General features: G+C 43.9%; 1 protein-coding gene across 1 annotated transcript in view; it reads left to right on the top strand.

Moving 5' to 3' along the window:
- The window catches only part of Dcp2 (decapping mRNA 2), a 44,103-nt gene extending 23,101 nt beyond the window's left edge, over nt 1-21,002 (top strand). Inside the window, exons 5-11 of the mRNA XM_004665095.2 lie at nt 4,565-4,717; nt 4,833-4,945; nt 5,031-5,138; nt 6,011-6,143; nt 8,927-9,037; nt 11,126-11,177; nt 14,754-21,002. Coding sequence (XP_004665152.1) covers nt 4,565-4,717; nt 4,833-4,945; nt 5,031-5,138; nt 6,011-6,143; nt 8,927-9,037; nt 11,126-11,177; nt 14,754-14,917 — 834 coding nt within the window. The 3' untranslated portion in view covers nt 14,918-21,002. The remainder of the gene's footprint in view (nt 1-4,564; nt 4,718-4,832; nt 4,946-5,030; nt 5,139-6,010; nt 6,144-8,926; nt 9,038-11,125; nt 11,178-14,753) is intronic.
- The last annotated feature ends 91 nt before the right edge of the window (nt 21,003-21,093 follow it).

Consider the following 21,093-nt stretch of genomic DNA (forward strand, 5'->3'; position numbering starts at 1 on the left):
AACTTCATGTGGCAAGAGGACTGACTCAGGTTGTCAGCAGGCTTGCAAGAGAGAGCCATGTCTGTAGCCCAAGGAGTTTTCAAGGCAAGTCTTGACTTATATTCTGATTTTTAAATGGTTTCCTTTGTCATAAAGGGAGGAAAGTTTTTGGAAGGTGGACTGTTGCTGTTGAGCTATCTACTTGAGCTGACATAACTGTCACAGTCTGGATAGCTTAAACAGCAGAACATTAGTTCTTTGCACCTCTAGAGACTTTGAGAGCCCAAGGTCAGTTTGCCGGCTGATTTGGTTCCTGTAGTGAGCTGTTTTCTTAGTGTGTCAAAAACCACTTTCTAGGTACAGCTGTATGGTGCCTCTCCTGCGTGTGCACTTCAGACATGTCCAGAGAGGTGTCTTCCTTTAGAAAAGACTGCAGCACACTGTCATGGGCCTCATCTTCAAGTGTGGCCACAGTGCACAGTGAGGGTTAGCATTTAAACCTAGGCCTTTATGTATGTGTGTATTTATTCATTTATTATTGAATTCTTGCTGTAGCCATTTTTGACTGATGAACGTATTCAACTAGCAGTCCCAGAATTGTAGTTCACTCTTCTGCCACTCAGTGGCACTGCAGTGTAAGAGACAGTATGTCTTGGCTGTTAACCAGATTGTTTTTTTTTTTTTTTTTTTTGGTAATAGTTTATCAATATTTACATTTCCTCTTGAACTTGAACTAGGTTACTGTAAAGGAGAGCTTTTTGTCTTCTCTAGCTACCTGGTAGAGTTAGGCTGATGTCTTTGTTGGAGAGCAGGTTCTGTGTGCTCCAGTAGCAGGTACGACATCCCTGCGCCGGGGTGACGCAGCGCTCTTGGACTCCTCATGTTGACAGCATTTCACTTTGTGCATCCGCGTTCCTCAGTTCCTGTGATGTGAGCGTGTCAGTGCTCGTGGCAGTTGAATAGCAGGGCTTGACTCCTTCTCAGAAACGGGACCTGACAGAGACGTGGGAATAGGCCTGTGTTAAGCTAAGGCAGTCTTGGTCATTTTCATCCTGCAGTTGATTTAATTGGATTATTTCTGATCCGTTTTACTTGGTAAAGGAAGCATGAGGACGAAGTTGCCAATAATGATTTCTATACATTGCTGAAGCAGGCGGGAGGCTAGCTTTAGAACCCTAGACCAGGCACACCTCAGTCTCACTTGTGGCTCAGAGTTCATGATGCTGCTGATTGTCCTTTTCAGGCTCGTCCCTCCTGTGGCCTGTGGGTCACATGTGGTGCAAGACAGCAGTGAAGGCATCCCAACAGCAGATCGCGAACTTACTTAGCACAGTGGGCTGCTGTTAATTTTCTGTGATGCTTTGTTAGCTTGGTTGTGCACTTGAGTGAGCATTGCGGCTGGAAAAGTTAGGGAGGGTGTGCCTGAATGGAGCTGACCTCAGGTCTCTTCACAAGCTGACTGGTGGAGTTTGTACAAAGGACTTGCGAGGATTTTAGTGCACTGCTGTGTTGTTTCTCTGTAGATAACACCTCCTGTAACATTACCTGGGGTGCTTATGTGACAGTATGAGAAGTTAATGCTGTTCCATATGCCAGGACAACCATGTATTATATTGTATGCTTAGCTTTGGTTCTCAGAAGGAATGGGGCTAGGATTTATGTCTTTGGTATCTATCCATGTGAGTTAGCTAGTAAAATTTACTGGTAAATATTTGATGAGAGAATATGTAATTATAAACTCATATCTTTGTTACTTTTATTTTATTTATTTATTAATTTCAAGGTAGGGTCTCACTCTAGCCCAGGCTGACCTGGAATTCACTATGAAGTCTCAGGGTGGCCTCAAACTCGTGGCGATCCTCCTACCTCTGCCAGCCCCACTGCTGGGATTACAGGTGTGTGCCACCATGCCCACCCATAATTTAAAATTATCAGCATACAAGGTATCATTTTCATATTTTTATTTATTGACTTGCAAGGAGAGAATGAGGAAGACATTGCCAGTCTCTTCCCACTGTGAACAAACTCCAGATACATGCAACACTTTGTTCACTGGCTTTACAGTAGTACTGGAACACTGAGCCCAAGCCATCAGTCTTTGCATGCAAGTGCCTTCATCCACTAAGTCATCTCCAGCCCCCAACGTACCATTTTAGGGGACGAACTTCCAGGGTACCTTTACTTTACTGTGAGTTTGATTGCCCAGGGTCTGAAGGTGCCTGTGTTACTTCCACTGATCGTTCTCGCTGTGCGGCCTCCGCTCCTATGCTGCGAGCCCCTGACCACAACGGGCACCTTTACAACACACACCCCACCACAGGGGACTGCCCCCACTGCAGGTGAGTACACAGGGTATGGAAAGGTCACACACATTCATATAACCCCCCCCCACACACACACACATACACACGAACAAGTTCTGTCCTCTGCTCCTGTGTCTATAACCAGCCCTGTAGGGCTCCACAGACTCAGTCCACTGTGGAGCCGGCTGCTGACCCTCTTAACACTTCAGTTCTGAAGACTTGGTCACAGTTTCATGACCTCACACTTCCATTCCACATTAAGAAGGGCACACTCCTGAGCACGTGCTCAAGATGGGAAGTGGACAGGAATGCTGCGTTCATTTTAATGAGCCAAGTTCACTCTAGAAAGCAAGTCAGAGGAGCCCCCTGACCTTGGCTAGTTCCCTCACAAAAGAGGACTCTTCAGGAACGGCAGCACCGGGGTGTGTGTTGTAAAGGTGCCCGTTGCGGTCAGGGGCTCGCAGCATAGGAGCGGAGGCTGCACAGCAAGAACGATCAGTGGAAGTAACACAGGCACCTTCAGACCCTGGGCAATCAAACTCACAGTAAAGTAAAGGTACCCTGGAAGTTCGTCCCCTAAAATGGTACGTTGGGGGCTGGAGATGACTTAGTGGATGAAGGCACTTGCATGCAAAGCCTGATGGCTTGGGCTCAGGGTTTCAATACTAGTGTAAAGCCAGATGAACAAAGTGTTCTGTTCCGTTGCTCTCCCATCCATTCCTATATCTAGCCAGAGTCTCTTACTGATACCCAAGCTTGCTGTTTTCCACAAGCCCCAGTGATTCCCTGGTCTCTTCTCCCTCCCCTTTACGGAACTGGGGTCACAGCTCACACAGCCACACCCAACAGTATGTGGGTTCTGAAGATTTGAACTCCTGCAGTTTCAGGTCACCTCAGGTCTTCCTGCTTGCACAGGAAGTGCTCTTAACCACTGAGCCATCTTTAATCATTACCTTGTCTGTCATTGTAGTAAGTACCAATGCTGTCACCTCTTCTCTGGGTTTTTGTCTTTGAAATAAATGGAGTTTAATTTGTTGAACAAACAGCTTAGTTATGAGTATGCAGAATTGATAAAGGTGATGGGTAATAGAGGAGCTGAAGATGGGTGTCACAGATCACACCTATTTATTTGCAAGGAGGGGGTGGTGATGGGCATGCCAGGGCCTCCAGCCAATGCAGATCAACTCCAGACACATTCACCACTTTGTTTATCTGGCTTTACTTGGGTACTGGGGACTTGAACCTGGGTCAGTAAGCTTTGAAAGCAAGGACCTTTAACCACTGAGCTATCTCTCCAGCTGCCAGATCACACATTTCTGAGAGAGAGTTGTCCTTACTGATGAAGATGAAAAGAATGTGTGGCGCCTAATCAGAGAGGAGAGAAAGGAATGGACAGCAGTAGCTCCTCTATCCATTATAATGGCAGGTTCAGGCCTGTGCAGTTAAGGTCTGCTGTCCTCCTGACCATAGGGAGGAGGTAGAAGATGTTCACTAGAACAAAGGGAAACACTTGATCCGTGCTCCTTGGTGGTTCTGGCCTCAGGATGCAGAGGTAAGACAAATTACTAAATGAAGAGGAAGGCTAGAATAGGCTTGTGGTCTTAAAACAGAAGCCCATACATTACAATGAGCATGACTTCCTCCGTGGCTGAGGGAAAAACAACAGGTTCAGGCTTCTGTTACCCTGGTTCTCCGTGTGTTTCTCTAGTCTGTTACATTCCCTCATAAAGGCGCATGTCTGCTTCTCATCTTGTTCACCTGTTCTGCATGTGTGCTCCTTGCTCCCCACATAGTTCTACACACACACAGGTGTGATTACAGCAAGGCTTTTGGATTCTGTTTAGGTTGAGTTTTCATCACAATACAGTTTTTATATTTGAAAAAAAAAATAGCTAAACATGCAGGGCCATTTTCCCTTTGTAGCTTTGTGTGTATAGATTTGACTGAACAGTCTGTGTGTGGTTTGCAGAGTGTGCTCCCACAGGTTGAGAACCCTGGGTGTGCTCCCAGCTGCCTTCACTTCCTAGATGTCAGACCCAGGCCTGTGCATGTAAAGGTGTTCTGACCTCCTGGCCACAGTGAAAAGACTTACTTTCCACGGTCACAGAGTGATTGGACAGACTGGACAGTTCCAGCGTGTAATTAGACCTTGAGCTTTCTGCTTTCTGTTGAGTGTTCTTCATGCCTGTGTCAGGATAGTTCTGAATTTTCTGTTGTGTAAGTAAACAGGCATAAACTAGAACCAAGTTACAGTTGAACATTTCATGTACATTTATTTTTAGGTCTTTGAAGAAACTGGATTTGATATCAAAGACTATATTTGTAAGGATGATTACATTGAACTTCGAATTAATGACCAGCTTGCTCGTTTGTACATCATTCCAGGAATTCCCAAAGACACAAAATTTAACCCAAAAACCAGAAGAGAGATTCGGGTATGTGACAGTTCTGGGCACGTGTGGATTGCTAGACACAGCTGAATGAAGTGGGGATTCCTTCCGGGAACTCCCTAATACTAATTAACTAAATGGAGGTTTTTCCCTGTTTCAGAACATTGAGTGGTTCTCCATTGAGAAGTTGCCCTGTCACAGAAATGATATGACTCCCAAGTCTAAACTGGGCTTGGCACCCAACAAATTTTTCATGGCCATCCCCTTTATCCGGTAAGCTCATGTTCGTAACATGTGAAACTGGCCTTCGGGGTCTGACAGTTCCGGTTTTAAAGATAAACTTTTAATGTTTCCATAGACCACTAAGGGACTGGCTGTCTCGGAGATTTGGAGATTCCTCAGACAGCGACAACGGGTTTTCCTCAGCTGGAAGCACACCAGCTAAACCCACTGTGGAAAAACTGAGGTGAAGAAATGCAGCGATGACCTTCTGGTAGTCTTTAATGGCAGTTCTGAAGTGTGTGTTCCTGGGCTCACGTGTGAGGGATTATTTCAAAGGGTTTTTGACAAGATAAAAAGTAAATTGAAGTTTGAAAGGAGCTTGAGGCACATTTTGAAAGAGTACTTTCCAGAGGATGTGACCTCAGCAGCTAATGTCCTACACTGGAGAGACTTCACTTCTCACGGGGGTTGAATGGGAGTGTGTTGACAGCAGTTCTCTGGAGACAGGGGCCACTGGGTGATTGTTAGAGGCGAGACCCGATCTGTGAGGACTGTCTCTAGCTTCAGCTGTGTTATGAAGTGACTGTTAGTGAATGCCAACAAAGGATAGCATTTCCTTACTAAGGACTTAGCATAGACCTGAGAAGTAACTTCCTTAAACGACATAGGTTCTTACAGTGGGATTGCTATAATTTAGCCTTTGTCAGATTTAGGGAGTTGATGTTTTTACATTTTCTCTAATTTGGGAAGGGGTGAAAAGGTTAATTTAGTGAGAAGTAATAGGTTTTTCATTCAAGAAATATCTGTTGGGCCAGGCGTGGTGGTGCACGCCTTTAATCCCAACACTCGGGAGGCAGATGTAGGAGGATCATCATGAGTTCAAGGCCACCCTGAGACGACAGAGTGTACCAGGTCAGCCTGGGCTAGAGTGAGACCCTATCTTGAAAAACCAAAACCAAACAAAAAAAAGAACTATTTGTTGAATGCCAGTCACTCTTTTGGGGGACAATAAAACAGCAGACAAAGCTGGGGAGGGTCTGCCCTCAGGACTCTTATCAGTCTTCAAAGAACTGTAAGGAAAGTTTCTCATCTCACTTTTACTTAATTTTGGTGCAGTCGAACAAAATTCCGCCATAGCCAGCAGTTATTCCCGGAGGGATCTCCTGGTGACCAGTGGGTGAAGCACAGGCCACCGCCGCAGAAGCCATTCAGCAGCCATGCGGAGGTGGCTGACCTTCTGAAAGCCAAGGTGAGTGACGCACCTGGAAAACACTTGCTACAAACCATCCTCAGTGAGGAGTTACGTGTCAGTAGTTGCTGGAGCTCTGAGCCATGAAGCTGAGTCTGCGTCCTGTCTATGGCTTTGGTAGAAATAAGTCTGCAGTCATGAATAATAGGAGCCCACACCTGGTCGCTACCGGTGCTGCTGTGAAAGGTTCGCTTAAAAACAAGAGTTTTGGGCTGGAGAGATGGCTCCATGGTTAAGGTGCTTGTCTGCAAAGACTAATTACCTGGGTTCAATTCCCCAGTACCCATGTAAAGCCAGATGCACAAAGTGGCACATGCATCTGGAGTCATTTGCAGTGGATGCAGCCCCTGGTGCACCCATTCTCTCTCTCTTCCATTTTCTCCCCTGTCTCTCTTCCTGTCTCTTTTTGCTTACAATATACAAATTATTGAAAAAAAAACTTAAAAGAGTTTCAAGGAACATGACTTCCAAATTAAAGTTGATGAGATTGGCTTTCATTTAAGTGAAAATATAAGGTGTCACTTTTACTTTCATAAAATGAGTAAATATATCATATTTTATCCATTCTGTATCTTATGCACACCTGTTTAAGATTATGTGCACACCAAGGCCTCTTCCTCTTATAGCTGCAGGTGAACTTCACACATGTGTGCCATTTGATGCATCTGGCTTTATGTGGGTACAGGCAAATTGACGAGCTGTCAGGTTTTGCAGGCAAGGGCTTCAACTATTGAGCACACTTCCCAGTCCTAGCATGAAGTTTTTACTGATTTTTTTTTTTTTTGGCTTTGTTTTTCTTTCTTTCTTTCTCGAGGTAGGTTCTCACTCTAGCTCAGGCTGACCTGGAATTCACTCTGTATTCTCAGGGTGGCCTCGAACTCACAGCAATCCTCCTTAGCCTCCTGAGTGCTGGAATTAAAGGCGTGCGCCATCACACCTGGCTCCAGCATGTAGTTTTTAAAATTACTAAAATTAAAAAACATAACCAAGCCCCCCCAACACACAAACCAGTTGTTTTTGTTTGCTTTAATTTTGTTTATTTGCAAGCAGAGAGAGATAGAAGAGAGGCAGGCAGAGAAGAATGGGCATGCTGGGGCCTCCAGCCAGTGCAAATGAACCCCAGATGCACGTGCCCCTTGTGCATCTGGCTTACGTGGGTCCTGGGGAATCGAACTTGGGTCCTTTGGCTTTGCAGGCAAATGCCTTAACCACTGTGCTGTTTCTCCAGCCCCCCAACTGGTTTTTTTTTTTTTTTTTTTTTTTTTTTGGTTTTTCAAGGTAGGGTCTCACTCTAGCCCAGGCTGACCTGGAATTCACTATGGAGTCTCAGGGTGGCCTCGAACTCACGGTGATCCTCCTACCTCTGCCTCCCAAGTGCTGGGATTAAAGGCGTGCGCCACCACGCCCAGCTCACCCCCCAACTGTTTTTAAAAGGGCAAAAGAATTAATTAAACAGAACCATCTGCAATATGTTCATTTTTTAAAGTTCTCAAGACCCAAGGCTCGAGATCAAGTTGACCAGGGAGGAGTTTTTGTTTCCGAGGATGAGAAACAGAAAACAGGCTGGGGGATAAGAGTGTAGCGCTTGCCTCGTGTTCACAATAGCCATGAAGCTACTGGTTGTGGAACCAGATGGGAGGTGACTGAGTAGCGTGGTGTCTTACGCCACGCAACTTATACACCTCAAAGAATGCCCCCATGAAGTAAATACGGGGAATAATGGTAGTGAATTGTGTGACAGTGTGACTTTGTGAAAACCATTATTCTTCCATCCACAGTAAAGTTAGTTGTTTTCTTGCTGTTTCAGCAACTGACTAGTATTTTTCTAGTATTGAAGATAAGCATCTTATTTTTTTTAATTTATTTTTTATTTTTTTAGTAATGGTGGGCTAGAGAGATGGCTTAGCGATTAAGGTAGCCTGCAAAGACAAAGGACCCATGTAAGCCAGATGCAAAAGAGGCACATGTGTCTGGAATTCATTTGCAATGGTTGGAGGCCCTGGAGCGCCCATTCTCTCTGTCTGTCTGCCTCTCTTCCCTCCCACGTGCTCGCTCGCTCTCTCTCTCTCTCTCACCCCCTTTCTCCCTCCCTCCCCCTCCCCACTCTCTGTCTGCTTGCAAATAAAAAAAGAAAAGAAAATAATGGTTATTGTAGCCACAGTATCTTAGCCCTCTTAGATAGCTCTCTCTTCAGGACCTGAAGTAGAAAATAATATTGGAGACATTTGTTTCAAATTAAACTCCTGCTTAAAGCATTCAGGCTTTATATGTGAATTTAAGAATGGTGACTCAGGTGATAAAAACACCAGTCTTTGCTGTTGTGTAAAAGGAGATTTCTCTTCCTAGTATATTTCTGCTGATTACTAATTGAAAGTTAATTTTGTATGATTGACCATTTCCAGGGCCTCTTTTCTACCATTAAGAATTTTGAGCTGGGTGTGGTGGCGCACGCCTTTAATCCCAGCATCCAGGAGGCAGAGGTAGGATGGCCATGAGTTCGAGGCCACCCTGAGACTACATAGTGAATTCCAGGTCAGCCTAGGCTACAGTGAGACTCTACCTCAAAAAGCCAAAGAAAAATAACAATTCTGGCCTGTGTGCCACGGTCTTCCTCCATAAAGCAGGCCCCTCTGACTTTTCAGTAGGGCTTTTAGAGCTTAATTCCATCTGTCTGTCTTTGTTTTATGTTGAGATTGACCCAAGGTCTTCTGGGTCACAACACACACACACCATGCTATGTCATACTGTAGACTTACATTTTACTTCTTTTGTTGGAAAAACAGAATCAAAATGTGAGAGGAAATGGCAGAAAACAGTATCAAGACTCACCTAATCACAAGAAAAGACCAAATGGAGTCCATAGTCAAACAGCAAAGCAACAGAATCCCCTGATGGTAAGAGTTCTAAGCTCAACTGTAGAGTGCATTGCTCTCTGTTAGAGAGTGGAGTGAGGGTGTTTAATGCTGAGTACACCGCTCCTCCTGTTTGAGAATGTAGCAAGGGTATTGAATGCCGAGTACACTGTTCCCTCTGTTTGAGAGTGATGGGAGACATTGCCAAGACACATTGCTGTTTGCTTTGTTCTTTATTTATTTGAGAAAGAGACAGAGCCAGATAGAATGTGCACACCACTGCAAACAAACTCCAGATGCTTGTGCCACCTTGTGCATCTGTCTTATGAGGGTCCTGGGGAATTGAACCTGGGTCCTTAGGCTTCGCAAGCAAGTGCCTTAACTGCTAAGCCATCTCTTCAGTTCTCTTTGGCCCTTCTTAATTGCAGGTTTGTGACTTTCAATCAGGAGGAAGTGAGCTGTCTACTCAAGTGCTTATCTACGTTTCTTTTTGGTGCAAGTATTCAGATTTGACTGCTGTCACAGACTTGTAATTCTCACACTTAAGAGGCTAAAGCTAGAGAGCTACAAGTTCAGGGTCACCTGGGCACCACAGTGAATGTGAGTCCAGCCTGAGTATTAATAACATGAACGTTGTGAAGCCGTGTGTAACTTAGGTGAATTGAGAGTTCAGGGGACCTGAGTTTGAGGCCAACCTGAGCTACATAGTTGAGGTGCAGTCTCAAAAACTAAGAAACAAGAAGTAAATAATTAAAATATGTTAACCCCCTTCTTTCCCATGAGATAGGCAAAGATGAGAAGTTTGGTAATGCTTCGTCATGTGTAAGTGAAAGTACTGGCAAATCATAGAAATTACTAATTGGTCATTACTCATTGGTAGAGGTGCTTGACTGTCCTAAGCTGGGAAAAAGACTTGTTTATCTAGAAGGGGAAAGAATACACCCTCCCTCTTACTCTTTGAAACAGTGAAAGCAATGTAACGAGTCTGTAAGTTATTAACGGCAGTGTTGTAGATCATTGCAATAAGTCAACAAGAAAATGATATTGTAAGTTTGTATCAGTTGGAAAATAAGTTTGTTCAAACTGGTAAATTTTAAAAGGTTATCCAGACCTGCTGGGGGTGGAGTTCATGAAAAACTATGCTTTCCTTGCAACGTGCAGCTCCTGGGTTTGATTCCCAGTACTGTGGGACAAAAAGGGGGCAGAATGCTATATAATACTAGTATATGTTAAATATTCCCACTCAGAGCTGCACAAGTATATGAAAATAATATTTACATATGACTTCATAAACAAAAAGCTGAAAAGATAGTGGGTTAAGATGTCATGAAATGTGGTATATGTAACCAGAATGGAAAAATGGATTTTAGGCTTAAAACCCATTGGGGATGCTGATAAAATTTCTGGTTTTAATTTTCTCCCTGAGATATTTGATATTTGAGGAGGAGTGATGTCAAACACATGTATATGTGTTTAATGCCTGATTGTGAGTGTGTATGTGTGTGTATGACAATGAGCATCCATTTGTGTGCACATGCGTTGGAGGCCAGAGTTTGAAGTTGGGTGACTTCCTCAGGGCCGTCCATCTGATCTTCGAGATGGGCTTTTACTGAAAGCAGCCTGGAGCTCACTGATCAGCTAAACCACTTAGTCCTCAAACCCCAGGGATTCTCCGGTTTCTGCTTCTCCAGCACTGGGCTTACAGGCCTGTACTACTGCACCTGGCTTCTCGGGTCTTCCTTCTTTCAGGGCAGGCTCTTCACCAGCTGAGCCTCTTCCTTTGTGTGCCTGTGCATGTGGCAGTGGTGGTGGCGGTGGGTAGGTGCCCATGCAGTGCTCTGTGCGTCACTGCCACCCACCCTTGTACTGGGGTCTGGTGCTGATCACAGGGCTGGCAGAGTTCTTTGGGTATGAAAACTGTTTATTCCAGGGTCTCTGCCCCTCTACGGTACTTGGGTTACACCAGCTGTTTATGTGGATCTTGGGATTGCACTGGAGTGGTCTCTCAGGCCTCCTCGGGCTTGCACAGCAAAAGTTCTTAACTATTAAGCCAGCCCCTCACCCCCACTTTTTCATGTGAAAATAACTAGAAGACCATGTATTGTACATGTCTTTTTTTTTTTTTAATAGAAATGTGAAAAGAAACTGCATCCACGAAAACTTGAGGATAACTTTGAAGCAGGCAAGTCATTTTTTTATTCTTTAAAAGTTTGTCTTGTGAGGTTGGGTTTGGTTTTATTTAGATTGACATTAGTGGGTTCTGATGGCTGAGAATCATGTGTGAGACTGGTTAGAATGCATTAAACAATCAAGATAAAATGATTTTCCCTTGAGTGTGCTCTGGTGCTGAGAATGCACATTGTAACTGTTTATGATCCAGAGGGAGAGGAGAAAGAAGCAAGAATTGTAAATGTGAGGTCACCTCATTGTCACATGTATGGATGGGGAACATTAACTTCAGAATGGGGCTCTTACAGACTTTCTACCACCGCTTCCCACAATGATTACCTAGCCTTTGAGGGATGTGATAGAAATATCTGTGCTGTGTTTGGAGGGCATGTGATCGTCTTTTTTAAAAAATATTTTTTAAATTTGAGAGAGACAGAGAGGCAGATAGAGAGTGAGAGAATGGGCACATCAGGGCCTGCAGCCACTGCAGACAAATTACAGACACACAGTCCACCTTGTGCATCTGGCATAGTTAGGTACTGGGGAATTGAGCCTGGGTCCTCTGACTTTGCAAGCAAGGGCATTAACCACTAAGCCATCTCTCTAGCCCTCATCTTTTTTTTTTTTTTAACAAATTTTTAAAATATTTATTTGCAAGCAGAGAGATAGAGTTCGTGTGTGTATGGGCCAGCACCTTAACTGCTAAGCCCCCTCTCTAGCCCTTAACAAAATTTTTTGACACTTTCCATGCATGAGACAACATGGGCTGGAGAAATTGCTCAGTAGTTAAAGGGTATTTGCTTGCAAAAAAGGTGGGGGGGCATTGGAGAGATGGCTTAGTGGTTAAGCGCTTGCCTGTGAAGCCTAAGGACCCTGGTTCGAGGCTCAATTTCCCCAGTACCCACGTTACCCAGATGCACAAGGGGGCGCATGCGTCTGGAGTTCGTCTGCAGTGGCTGGAGGCCCTGGCATGCCCATTCCCTCTCTGTATCTGCCTATTTCTCTCTGTCTGTCGCTCTCAAATTAAAAAAAAAAAAAAAAAGCCTAAAGGCCTGGGTTTGATTCCCCAGTACCCACATAAAGCCAGATGTACAAAGTGGCACTAAGCCCTGGCACACCCATTCTCGCTCACTGATATATTCTTTTTCTCTTTCCTTGCAAATAAATAAAAATTATAAAAAGAGACAATATACCATAATCATAATCTCCTCCCTCTACTTTCCTCCCACCCCCCTGAATCTCTCTTTCTCTCTTTTTTTTTTTTTTTTTTTTTTTGGTTTTTTGAGGTAGGGTCTCACTGTAGCCCTGGCTGACCTGGAATTCACTATGTAGTCTCAGGGTGGCCTTGAACTGACAGTGATCCTCCTACCTCTGCCTCCTGAGTGCTGTGGTTCAAGGTGTGCGCCACCACGCCTGGCTTTGAATATCCTTTTTTCAACTAGTCACTATCTCTTCTATTTTGATGTTACCATTTTTCTCCTTCCTATTATGCAGGTTCTTGAGTAGGTAGCATTAGCCACTGTGAGGTCATGCATGCCATGGGCACTTACGTCTGGTAGACAGTATTACAAAGCACTCCTCCCTTCTTTTTTGGCTCTTACAGATCTTCCACCACCACTTCCCACAATGGTTCCTTAGCCTTTGAGGGATGTGATAGAACTGTGTCAGTGCTAAACATTCTATTGCCACCTCTTCTTAGCAATTTAATGAGTTTTGAGTCACTCCAGTGGTCATTGCCATCTGAAAAGAGAAACTTCTCTAACCAAAAGAGAGTAGTGGTAATATGGGCATACGTTTTCAGAGGTGAGTAATAGGCACACCACCATTGCGCCAGAAGGCACATTCGGCTTAGATGGCCAGCTCTAAAGAAGGGATCAGCCTATGCTGAGGGTGGCTTCTGTCAGTTTGGAAAGGTGGGTGGGGGTTAAGGCTATTCAGTTCATATAGCATGTCTTATTTGGTTTTGCCAATTTAATGTATGTCACTCGGAAGTACAGTACTGTATTTTCTCAATTACGATATAATACAAAAAGAAACCTCGAGATGAAGCCATATATTCTTTAGTTTTAAATGTCTATAATTTAAGCAAGACAGAGCCTTTTTTGAGAGGGCTTTAGCCCACTGTGGAAAGTTAGGGATGATGATAAAGAAGCAGGGCTGTCCCCGGCCTTGATCGGAAGTCGTCTCTGAATTAGATTGGCTCGCCAAAGGTCATACCCCAAAGGTCGTTGAGAAGACAGATTGTGAAGGACCTTGCTCTCCCGTTTGCTTTGAGAAGTTTTCTGACTTCTGGTTTTGAGCCTTTGATCTGCTTCAAGTTGATCTTTATATTTGATAAAAGGGTCTCATTTCTTTTGTGTGTTGACACTGTTTTTCTAGCACTTTGTATTGGGGAACTTAATCCTTTCCCTTCATTGAGAGTTTAGCATAGGGAAGTTACAAGGTTCAAGTCCTTTGTGTAGGCCTTTTCTGCACACCTCGAGTGACCGGAATGGGAAAAGCTGAGTTATATCCAATTAGCATAAGTCAGTTAATAGAACTTTTCAAAAACTATACAACCATGCCAGGCATGGTGGTGCACACCTTTAATCCCAGCACTTGTGTGGCTGAGGTGGGAGGATTGCTGTGAGTTCAAGGTCAGCCTGAGACTACAAAGAGAAATCCAGGTCAGCGTGGGTTAGAGCAAGACCCTACCTCAAACTTTATATCCATGATAATTAAAAAGAGTAGGTATGCTGTAAGTTAGTATATCTTAGTTTGTAGGATGTGGATACATGAAACTTAGTGTCTCAAGAAGGAGGTGTCAGAAGGATTCTGCCCTGGTGGTGGTGGTGAGTGAAGCTAGAGCCTTGCTTATAGCTGGCAGGTGCTGTGTCCCTGGCCTGCTCCAGCTTCTTAAGCTGGAGTTCTATCATGTCGTGCATTTGAGGTTTTTCTTATTCGGCTTCAAAGACGACTTGACACACTTCAGGTTTATTTTCCTGTAATTATAATCTTTAGTTTTTCCATTATAATTTTGATTTTCATTTTGACCTCTGTCAATTAGCTCCTGTTATTTTGACATAAAATACAAATGTGAGGCAAACTTATTGGCCCTTTGGAAGCATGGCAACATCATGGCTCTCAAAAGGCTGAGGTTAGGGTTCTGACTGTTGATGTGGAAATCAGGCGAGAGGCTCGGGTGAGCGTTGGCTGAGGGAAGGGAACACCACTGGTTTTTATTTTTTAAATTTTTTGTTTTCTTTTTCATTTACTTATTTGAAAGTGACAGACAGAGAGAAAGAGGCAGAGAATGGGCGTGCCAGGGCCTCCAGCCACTGCAGATGAACTCCACAGACATGTGCGCCTCCTGGTGCATCTGGCTAACGTGGGTCCTGGGGAACTGAGCCTTGAACTGGGGTCCTTAGGCTTCACAGGCAAGCGGTTAACCACTACGCCATTTCTCCAGCCCCTCTGCTGGTTTTTCTTCACTTGCATGCAGGTGTGGAAGCCACACTGAACATGCTCTGTAGATCTGATCTCATCTAAGGTAGAGGCCATGTCTGGTCTGCTTGAGTCTACTGAATCTCTTGTTTTGTGTTCTGAACAGATGCTGCCTGTGACTCGCCTTGTTCCAGCGAGGACCCGTTGCCAGAGCGTGCAGAAGGACACACTGTGGCCTGTAATGGACATTGCAAGCTCCCCTTTTCATCTAGAACCTTCTTGAGTTTCAAGTTTGATCATAATGCTATCATGAAAAATTTGGACCTTTGATAGCAACAAGCGTATTGCAGAAGTCCCAAGACCAGAAGAGACCTGCTGCATTTAGCGGGTGTCATGCAAGCCTTACCTTTCTCAGGTATTTTAAAGAAATGCAGGGAGGCGATGTTTCTGAAGAGATTCTCTGTCCAGAAGAGAGAGTAGAGAGAAACACAAATCTGCACTGTAAATGCAGTTAGAACTTTTTACACATATTACCTTTCAGTGTTTGGAACCAGGTTTAATTAAGTTGCTTTCTTTCTGTTTTTGGAGGGCATTTATTCTGTGTGACTGTGGGTCTTACTTTGTATTTGGTCAAGAAAATAATATTTTGAGTCTTTAACAGGCAGCCAGGTCAGTGGGGACACATCACCTCCCCTCACAGTGGTTGCTACAAGCTTATTCACTGAAATTTTAGCGAGAAACTCAGAGCACCCGATTGTGAATGAACATGAGCTGAAACGTCACCCCAGGATCACAGGTCATCTGTTTAGTGGCCCTTTGCCCGTGCTTTTGCTTCCAACCACTGAGGCTCACCTGTCCTCCTCTGTGTGTGGAGGTTTGCTAGTCCGCTTAGAGCCAGCACCCACAGAGATAATCATGTGCAAAGGCAGCTGGCCAGCATGTGCTAAGGACAAGTTCACAGCCTGGGGAGGGAGTGGAGGCTGCAATTCTGGGCTGTGTTGTTTACTCATAGCCTTTGGGTGCTGGAGCCAAGCACATGAAGGCTGACTGTCCTTATTGCACTGACTCCATAGCAAATGTCGTGCGGGGCTTTTGCTCATGGGAAATCTTAGGTATTCCAGCTGTGTAAAGAAGTATGGAAAATGGACATTTTAAGTGTTGCATTGCATCTCAGTGTCAATCTACAAACCCTGGTGTTACGTTAGGGCTCAGTGTTCAGCAGTAGTGGAGGGAAGTGCTGAAGCTGCTGGATATATGGAGTCAGACCAGAAGCAGGGAGGCAGTTCACCCAGTATCAGTAAAGCTGTTTGCTGGGGAGGATCAGAGCTGGAGAGTCACCAACAGAGCTCACTCCTAGGAATGGACATGGGTCCTTCTGGATTCTCAAATCCAGATATGGACGGCACTGCTCATCTTATGAAGGGTCACATGTAATTAAGGACAATCACCAGAGCTTTGAGTGGGCCATACTGTGTGGGCTGCATCTGCCCTTGCTGGGAACACTTCTTGGGGTGGGGTGGGGAAGTGTTGGATGTCTGTGCGCATGTGCATCTGTTGTGTGGGTTAAAAACTTTTGTTTTTGCAAGTGGTATCCACAAAATCTATCTCTGCTAATAAGTGTTACTGTAGAAATCTTGGTTCTGTATATGTAGTTTATTTAATAGGGGTTCTGCTTAACCCCACGGGACTTTCAAAAGAAGGGCTGTTGTAAAAAAGAACTCTGTTTTGCTACTTTGCTTTAGCTCTTAAATGGCTGTTTTTAAAGGAGAAATTCTATTTATTAATCAAAGTGTCACTTGGTGCTAAGCAGAAGGATTCACAGTTGCAGCAGTATGTGTAGAATTAGGTTGTCCGGAATTCTGTATCTTAATGTGACTAATTTGTGGATCCTGTGACCTTTGTTTTTTAATGCATATGATTGTGTCTGGGAGCCCATACTGCTCTGTTGAGAAACATGGCTGCTTTGCTTGGGTCTCCTTGAGCCATACATATTTATAGCTGGTCCCAGCATTCCGAAAATTCTGTTAATGGTGAAGGTAGTGAAACTGAGTTTGCCAAGCAGATGAGTCATTTTCACTCGTTTACTGTTGTCTGGAAACCATTTAATTTTAAGTGTGTGTGTGTGTGTGTGTGTGTGTGTGTGTGTGTGTGTGTGTGTGAGAGAGAGAGAGAGAGAGAGAGAGAGATTCTTTTTAAATGAGTGCTTTGGTCAGCCTTTCTGGTGCCTATGGAGTTAGATTTCCCAGCTCTCAAATTTTCAGCAAGAGATTAGAAATAGTTACCAGAAGTTGGCCTCTAGGGTAGTTGACTTTAAGAACCAGCAAATGACTTTTTTAATGATAACAGCTCCTGCGTTGTGCTTCTGTGGAGAAGAGGAACAAAATGAGGGTGTGGCTGGGGCGCAGTCATGATAACCTTAGACTTATGGCTTTTAGCTCTTTACAGTATGAGGTGGGAAAAAAAGTAAGATGAATTAAGGTTTATATGTATGATGTGACTTAACTATGCAGAAAATGTTGACGCTGGTTGCACCTTTGCTGGTGTTCAGGTGTCTGAGTTGAGCCATGCACGGCACAGCACAGGACTCAGTTTGCCCTGGAGCCACATGGAGCGTGGTGAGAAGAAATGGACAGTAAGGAAGTGTGCTGGCTCTGCAATAACTTGCACTCAGTGCTACACTGTGAAAAGCTGGATGGGAGCAGCAGTGTGCTGGCTGTCTTGCTTTAGTGTGCTTGAGAGAGATCTTTGGGTTCACTTTTTAAATGTTCTTGTGTTCCAGCCATATGTGTTCCAAGGCACGGTGCACTGTGAATCTTTTTTATTATTTTAATTTTGTAGGTGCTTTTATGTGTAACTTCAGTGATTTGTAGGATTTTAAATGAATTTTTGCTTAACCATCATAATCCAAAAGAAAAGGGTACGGTTTACATGCTTTTCATGTTTTTGTTAAGGTATAGCAAATGACTTTGGCACTTAAAACAGCACTCCCTTCCTGAGACTTGAGCATGTGGGGAAGTGTGAAAACCTTCAAAGATCCTGTTAGCATGGGTGAAACACATTGGGAAGGCAAAATCAGTTTTGACATTGATCCAGCAAAGATCATGTCTCCCCACGCTGTCACAGGGATGGTGGTCAGAGCACTGAAGCTTGTTATTTTTGTATTGAATAGTAGCTAGTAAGAACATGCAAATGGGGACAGCAGAGTAAGGCTGTGCTGTAAAGCTAGGCTTGCTTCTCGTGAAGGCTTTAGTAATTTGTGTATAATTTAAAACAAAAAAAATATCCAAACTCTGTGTTCTCTGAAAAAAAGTTGAGGTCTGTGTACATTATAAACATTTCATTACCTTTCCCTCGCTTACTATTCCCTATGTAAGTCCAGTGTTAGCCTCAACAGTCAGGAGAGCAAACTGAATTCTAAAACCCAGAGTTCACTTCCTGCCAAGTTGTTTTTCTCACGAAAGGCCTCCCGGCTCAGAGGTCTCAAGTAACACCTGCTGCACCCGCCGTCTCTGGGGTGTTTGCGTCGGTCCCAGTGGTCCTCAGTGACACTGTTCCTCAGCTGGGGGCAAGGGTACATATGTATTATTGTCATTTGACATTATAAACAAGGCCAACCATTATCATTTCTGAAAGTATACTTCACATTTAGGTGTATTAGTAAAAGAATAATTCAGTTACATTGTTTCTGACAGCTAGGTACAGTTTGTGCTATTTCTCATTTCGTGTCCTAAAACCCTGCAAGTCCATACGTGTCGTCACGATGCGCTGTCAGCAGCCAGTTTTCTTCCTAGAATTGAGTCACTCTTGAACTTCAAGTGGGCAGTGGAGCTTTGACTCATGCTTCATAGTGCAGTTCCTGGCCAGTTACAAAGGGTGTCACCGTTGGAAAGCATGTGTCCTGCAGAGAACACAGCCATCGTTGCTGGGCGAGTGATGAGTGAGGATGCTAGAACATGCATCAGAGCCAAGCACCCTAGCCTTAGCATAAGAATGTGTAATGGCCATTGACAACCATTGTCCAACCCCAAATAAAGTTAGCTCTTTTTTCAAAGTACATCTGCCAAACACTTCAAAGGATCCAAGTTAGTTTTTCTCTCCTTAAAGCCCAGGTTTGAGCTCTGCTGGTTCTGTACATCTCTGGCTGCTCTGAAATACGGTGGTTTCTCAGAAAAACGTGCACTTGCTATCGGTGTTTCATTTCTTACCAGCCAGTGTCCTTGTGACAAAACAGATTATATATATGTAATTTCTAGTCAGGGAAAAATGAACCCAGCTCACGCGTGGGAGTGGGCGGGAGGGTTCCGTTGTCTACCAGGTGGGTTGCTCTGTCTTGATCCTGATCTGCACCACACCCCTTGTGTCTGGCTTTACACTTTATGTTAAACTGCACGGTCTCTTCTTGAGAGCTGTCCACAGTACAAACTCTGACCTGGGCCTTCTGAGGTAGGCAGAGAGCAAGCTTCCATGTGAGCCTTGCTTGTAGCACAAGGTCAGCAGAAGAGACTTGCGCAGGGTGTGTAGGTCAGCTGGCCAGGCTCTGGGGAAAGAGATAGCTGAACTGAGTTGCAGGTATGATTTGCCCCTTGGTAGACGTGGGCTCTGCAGTTTCCTGGAGTGAGCCTTGAATCACATTCACTGAGTGGGACATTAGTCATTGCTGATGTTGCTAGTCAGTTTGGGGAGTGCCATTTTTGAAGGCTTATTTCTTAATCCCTTTCTGTTGGTATGACAGGCCAAGAAGCACTATTGAATCCCTCATGATCTTTTGATTGGGTTACTCTTTTTAGGTAAGTCTGCCGCTGAGGATTTGCAATTATCTAACCCTTGAATCTCAAGCAGATAATGTGCAGAATGCTTGTGCTCTTGCCGGTACAACAGTCACATCAGTGTTGGAGGGAGAGAAATTTCTAGGATGAATTGGTCACTGTTGGCTCATCTTGGGTAGCTCGCTTGGGATCATGGGCTTTTGGAAGTAGAAGGTGGCATACTTGCCTCTTTAAGACCAGGTGAGGCACTTGGGCACATGCCTCTGTGAGACTTAGCAGTAGCAAGCAAAGTTGAGCTTCTTGGGGAATGTGTGTATGTACAAGGGGGGGTCTCAGTCCCCAGCACTTGGACAAGTTGTGCTGAAGCCTACATTGTGTGACTACCCATGGACTCGTACCCTGCACTGACAGAAGCGCATAGGTTATGGTGTGAGGCTGCATCTCATGGGCATCCTGTAAGCGTTCATGGCAAGCCTTTAATATTACATTTTAACTCAAATTGGGACAAAAACAAAAATAGCTTCTATTTTTATAAATATACTTTTTTGTTACTGAACCTGAAGAAAAGTAAAACCATGACTGCTTTGAAGTTTGTTAATTAGCCTTGTAGTACTTTGAAAACATTATCTTTGATAATCTTGGCTTTAATGAAACTCTAAAATGGTCTCCAGGTTTTACGTGCATTAATTAGCAAACTTAAGTGTTATAGCTCTTTCATATTTTCTCTTATTTAGCCGAAATGAGGAATAGAGTTTGAGTAGGAACATGTTTTTTATTTTTTAAATACTTTACCTGTTTCCAAAACATGATTTGAAGTAGCTCTTATTTGATGACATGAAGACCTGATGTTCATGGAAGGAACAATCCACTTGGGAGTTAGGTTCAATATGAAAAGGGCAAAGACAGGCCAAGTCATGGATTAAGCAGGTGATTTTGATTTGGAAACTATGAAAAAGCTGGTTCACAAGACTCAATGAAACAGCTCCATGAAATCTATCATGTTCAGTGAGAAAACTGGTTTCTTCAGTAATCATCCTATATTTTGATTTAACATAGTATTTGCCTAAATTTCAGCGACATTTTATTGTTGTGGGGCATTCTAGTTCTTGGTGAAAGACTGTAAGCATCCCCTTGAGGTGATTATGTGTATTGCAGCGACAGTTCTTGCTGCTCTCTTTGGTTAATGGGCATTTAGGGAAAGCTGAAAAGGAACCCAGAATACTTGTGCGTCCTTGTGGTGTCACCCTTGAAGCCATCAGAGGGAGCTGTTCTGACTTTAGATGTGGCTCAGCAACCCCTTTGCCTTTTCCCCTCAGTGTTAACGCAAGGATGAGCACTGACATTCACTTATACTGGGCGTGAATGTACTAAGTAAAGGATTTCCAGTGACTCATGTTTATCAATTAGTGTTTCAATTTGTTAGAAACTTTGCACTTCCAAAGAGTGGAGATTGTCAGCTATTCTATAACTTCTTGAAAGCTTTTCAATGTAATTAACACTAGATTAGAAGCTAAAAAGTTAATACAATTGCAGTGATGGGCAATTGCTCAAATATTGGCTTTCTGTAAAAACCTTGTGTTAAATTTGGGCTAATTGTAATGCATTACCAATAAATTTGGCTGCTTGGGCAGTTTTAATTAGCATTTTAAGCTTGTCTGTTAATTTATTGTAGATCCTAATTTTAAAATTGCCATGTAGGGTCTGGAGAGATGGCTAGGCGTTTGCCTGCAAAGCCAAAGG

Source organism: Jaculus jaculus, chromosome 6 (genome assembly GCF_020740685.1).
Source record: "Jaculus jaculus isolate mJacJac1 chromosome 6, mJacJac1.mat.Y.cur, whole genome shotgun sequence".
NCBI lineage: Eukaryota > Metazoa > Chordata > Mammalia > Rodentia > Dipodidae > Jaculus > Jaculus jaculus.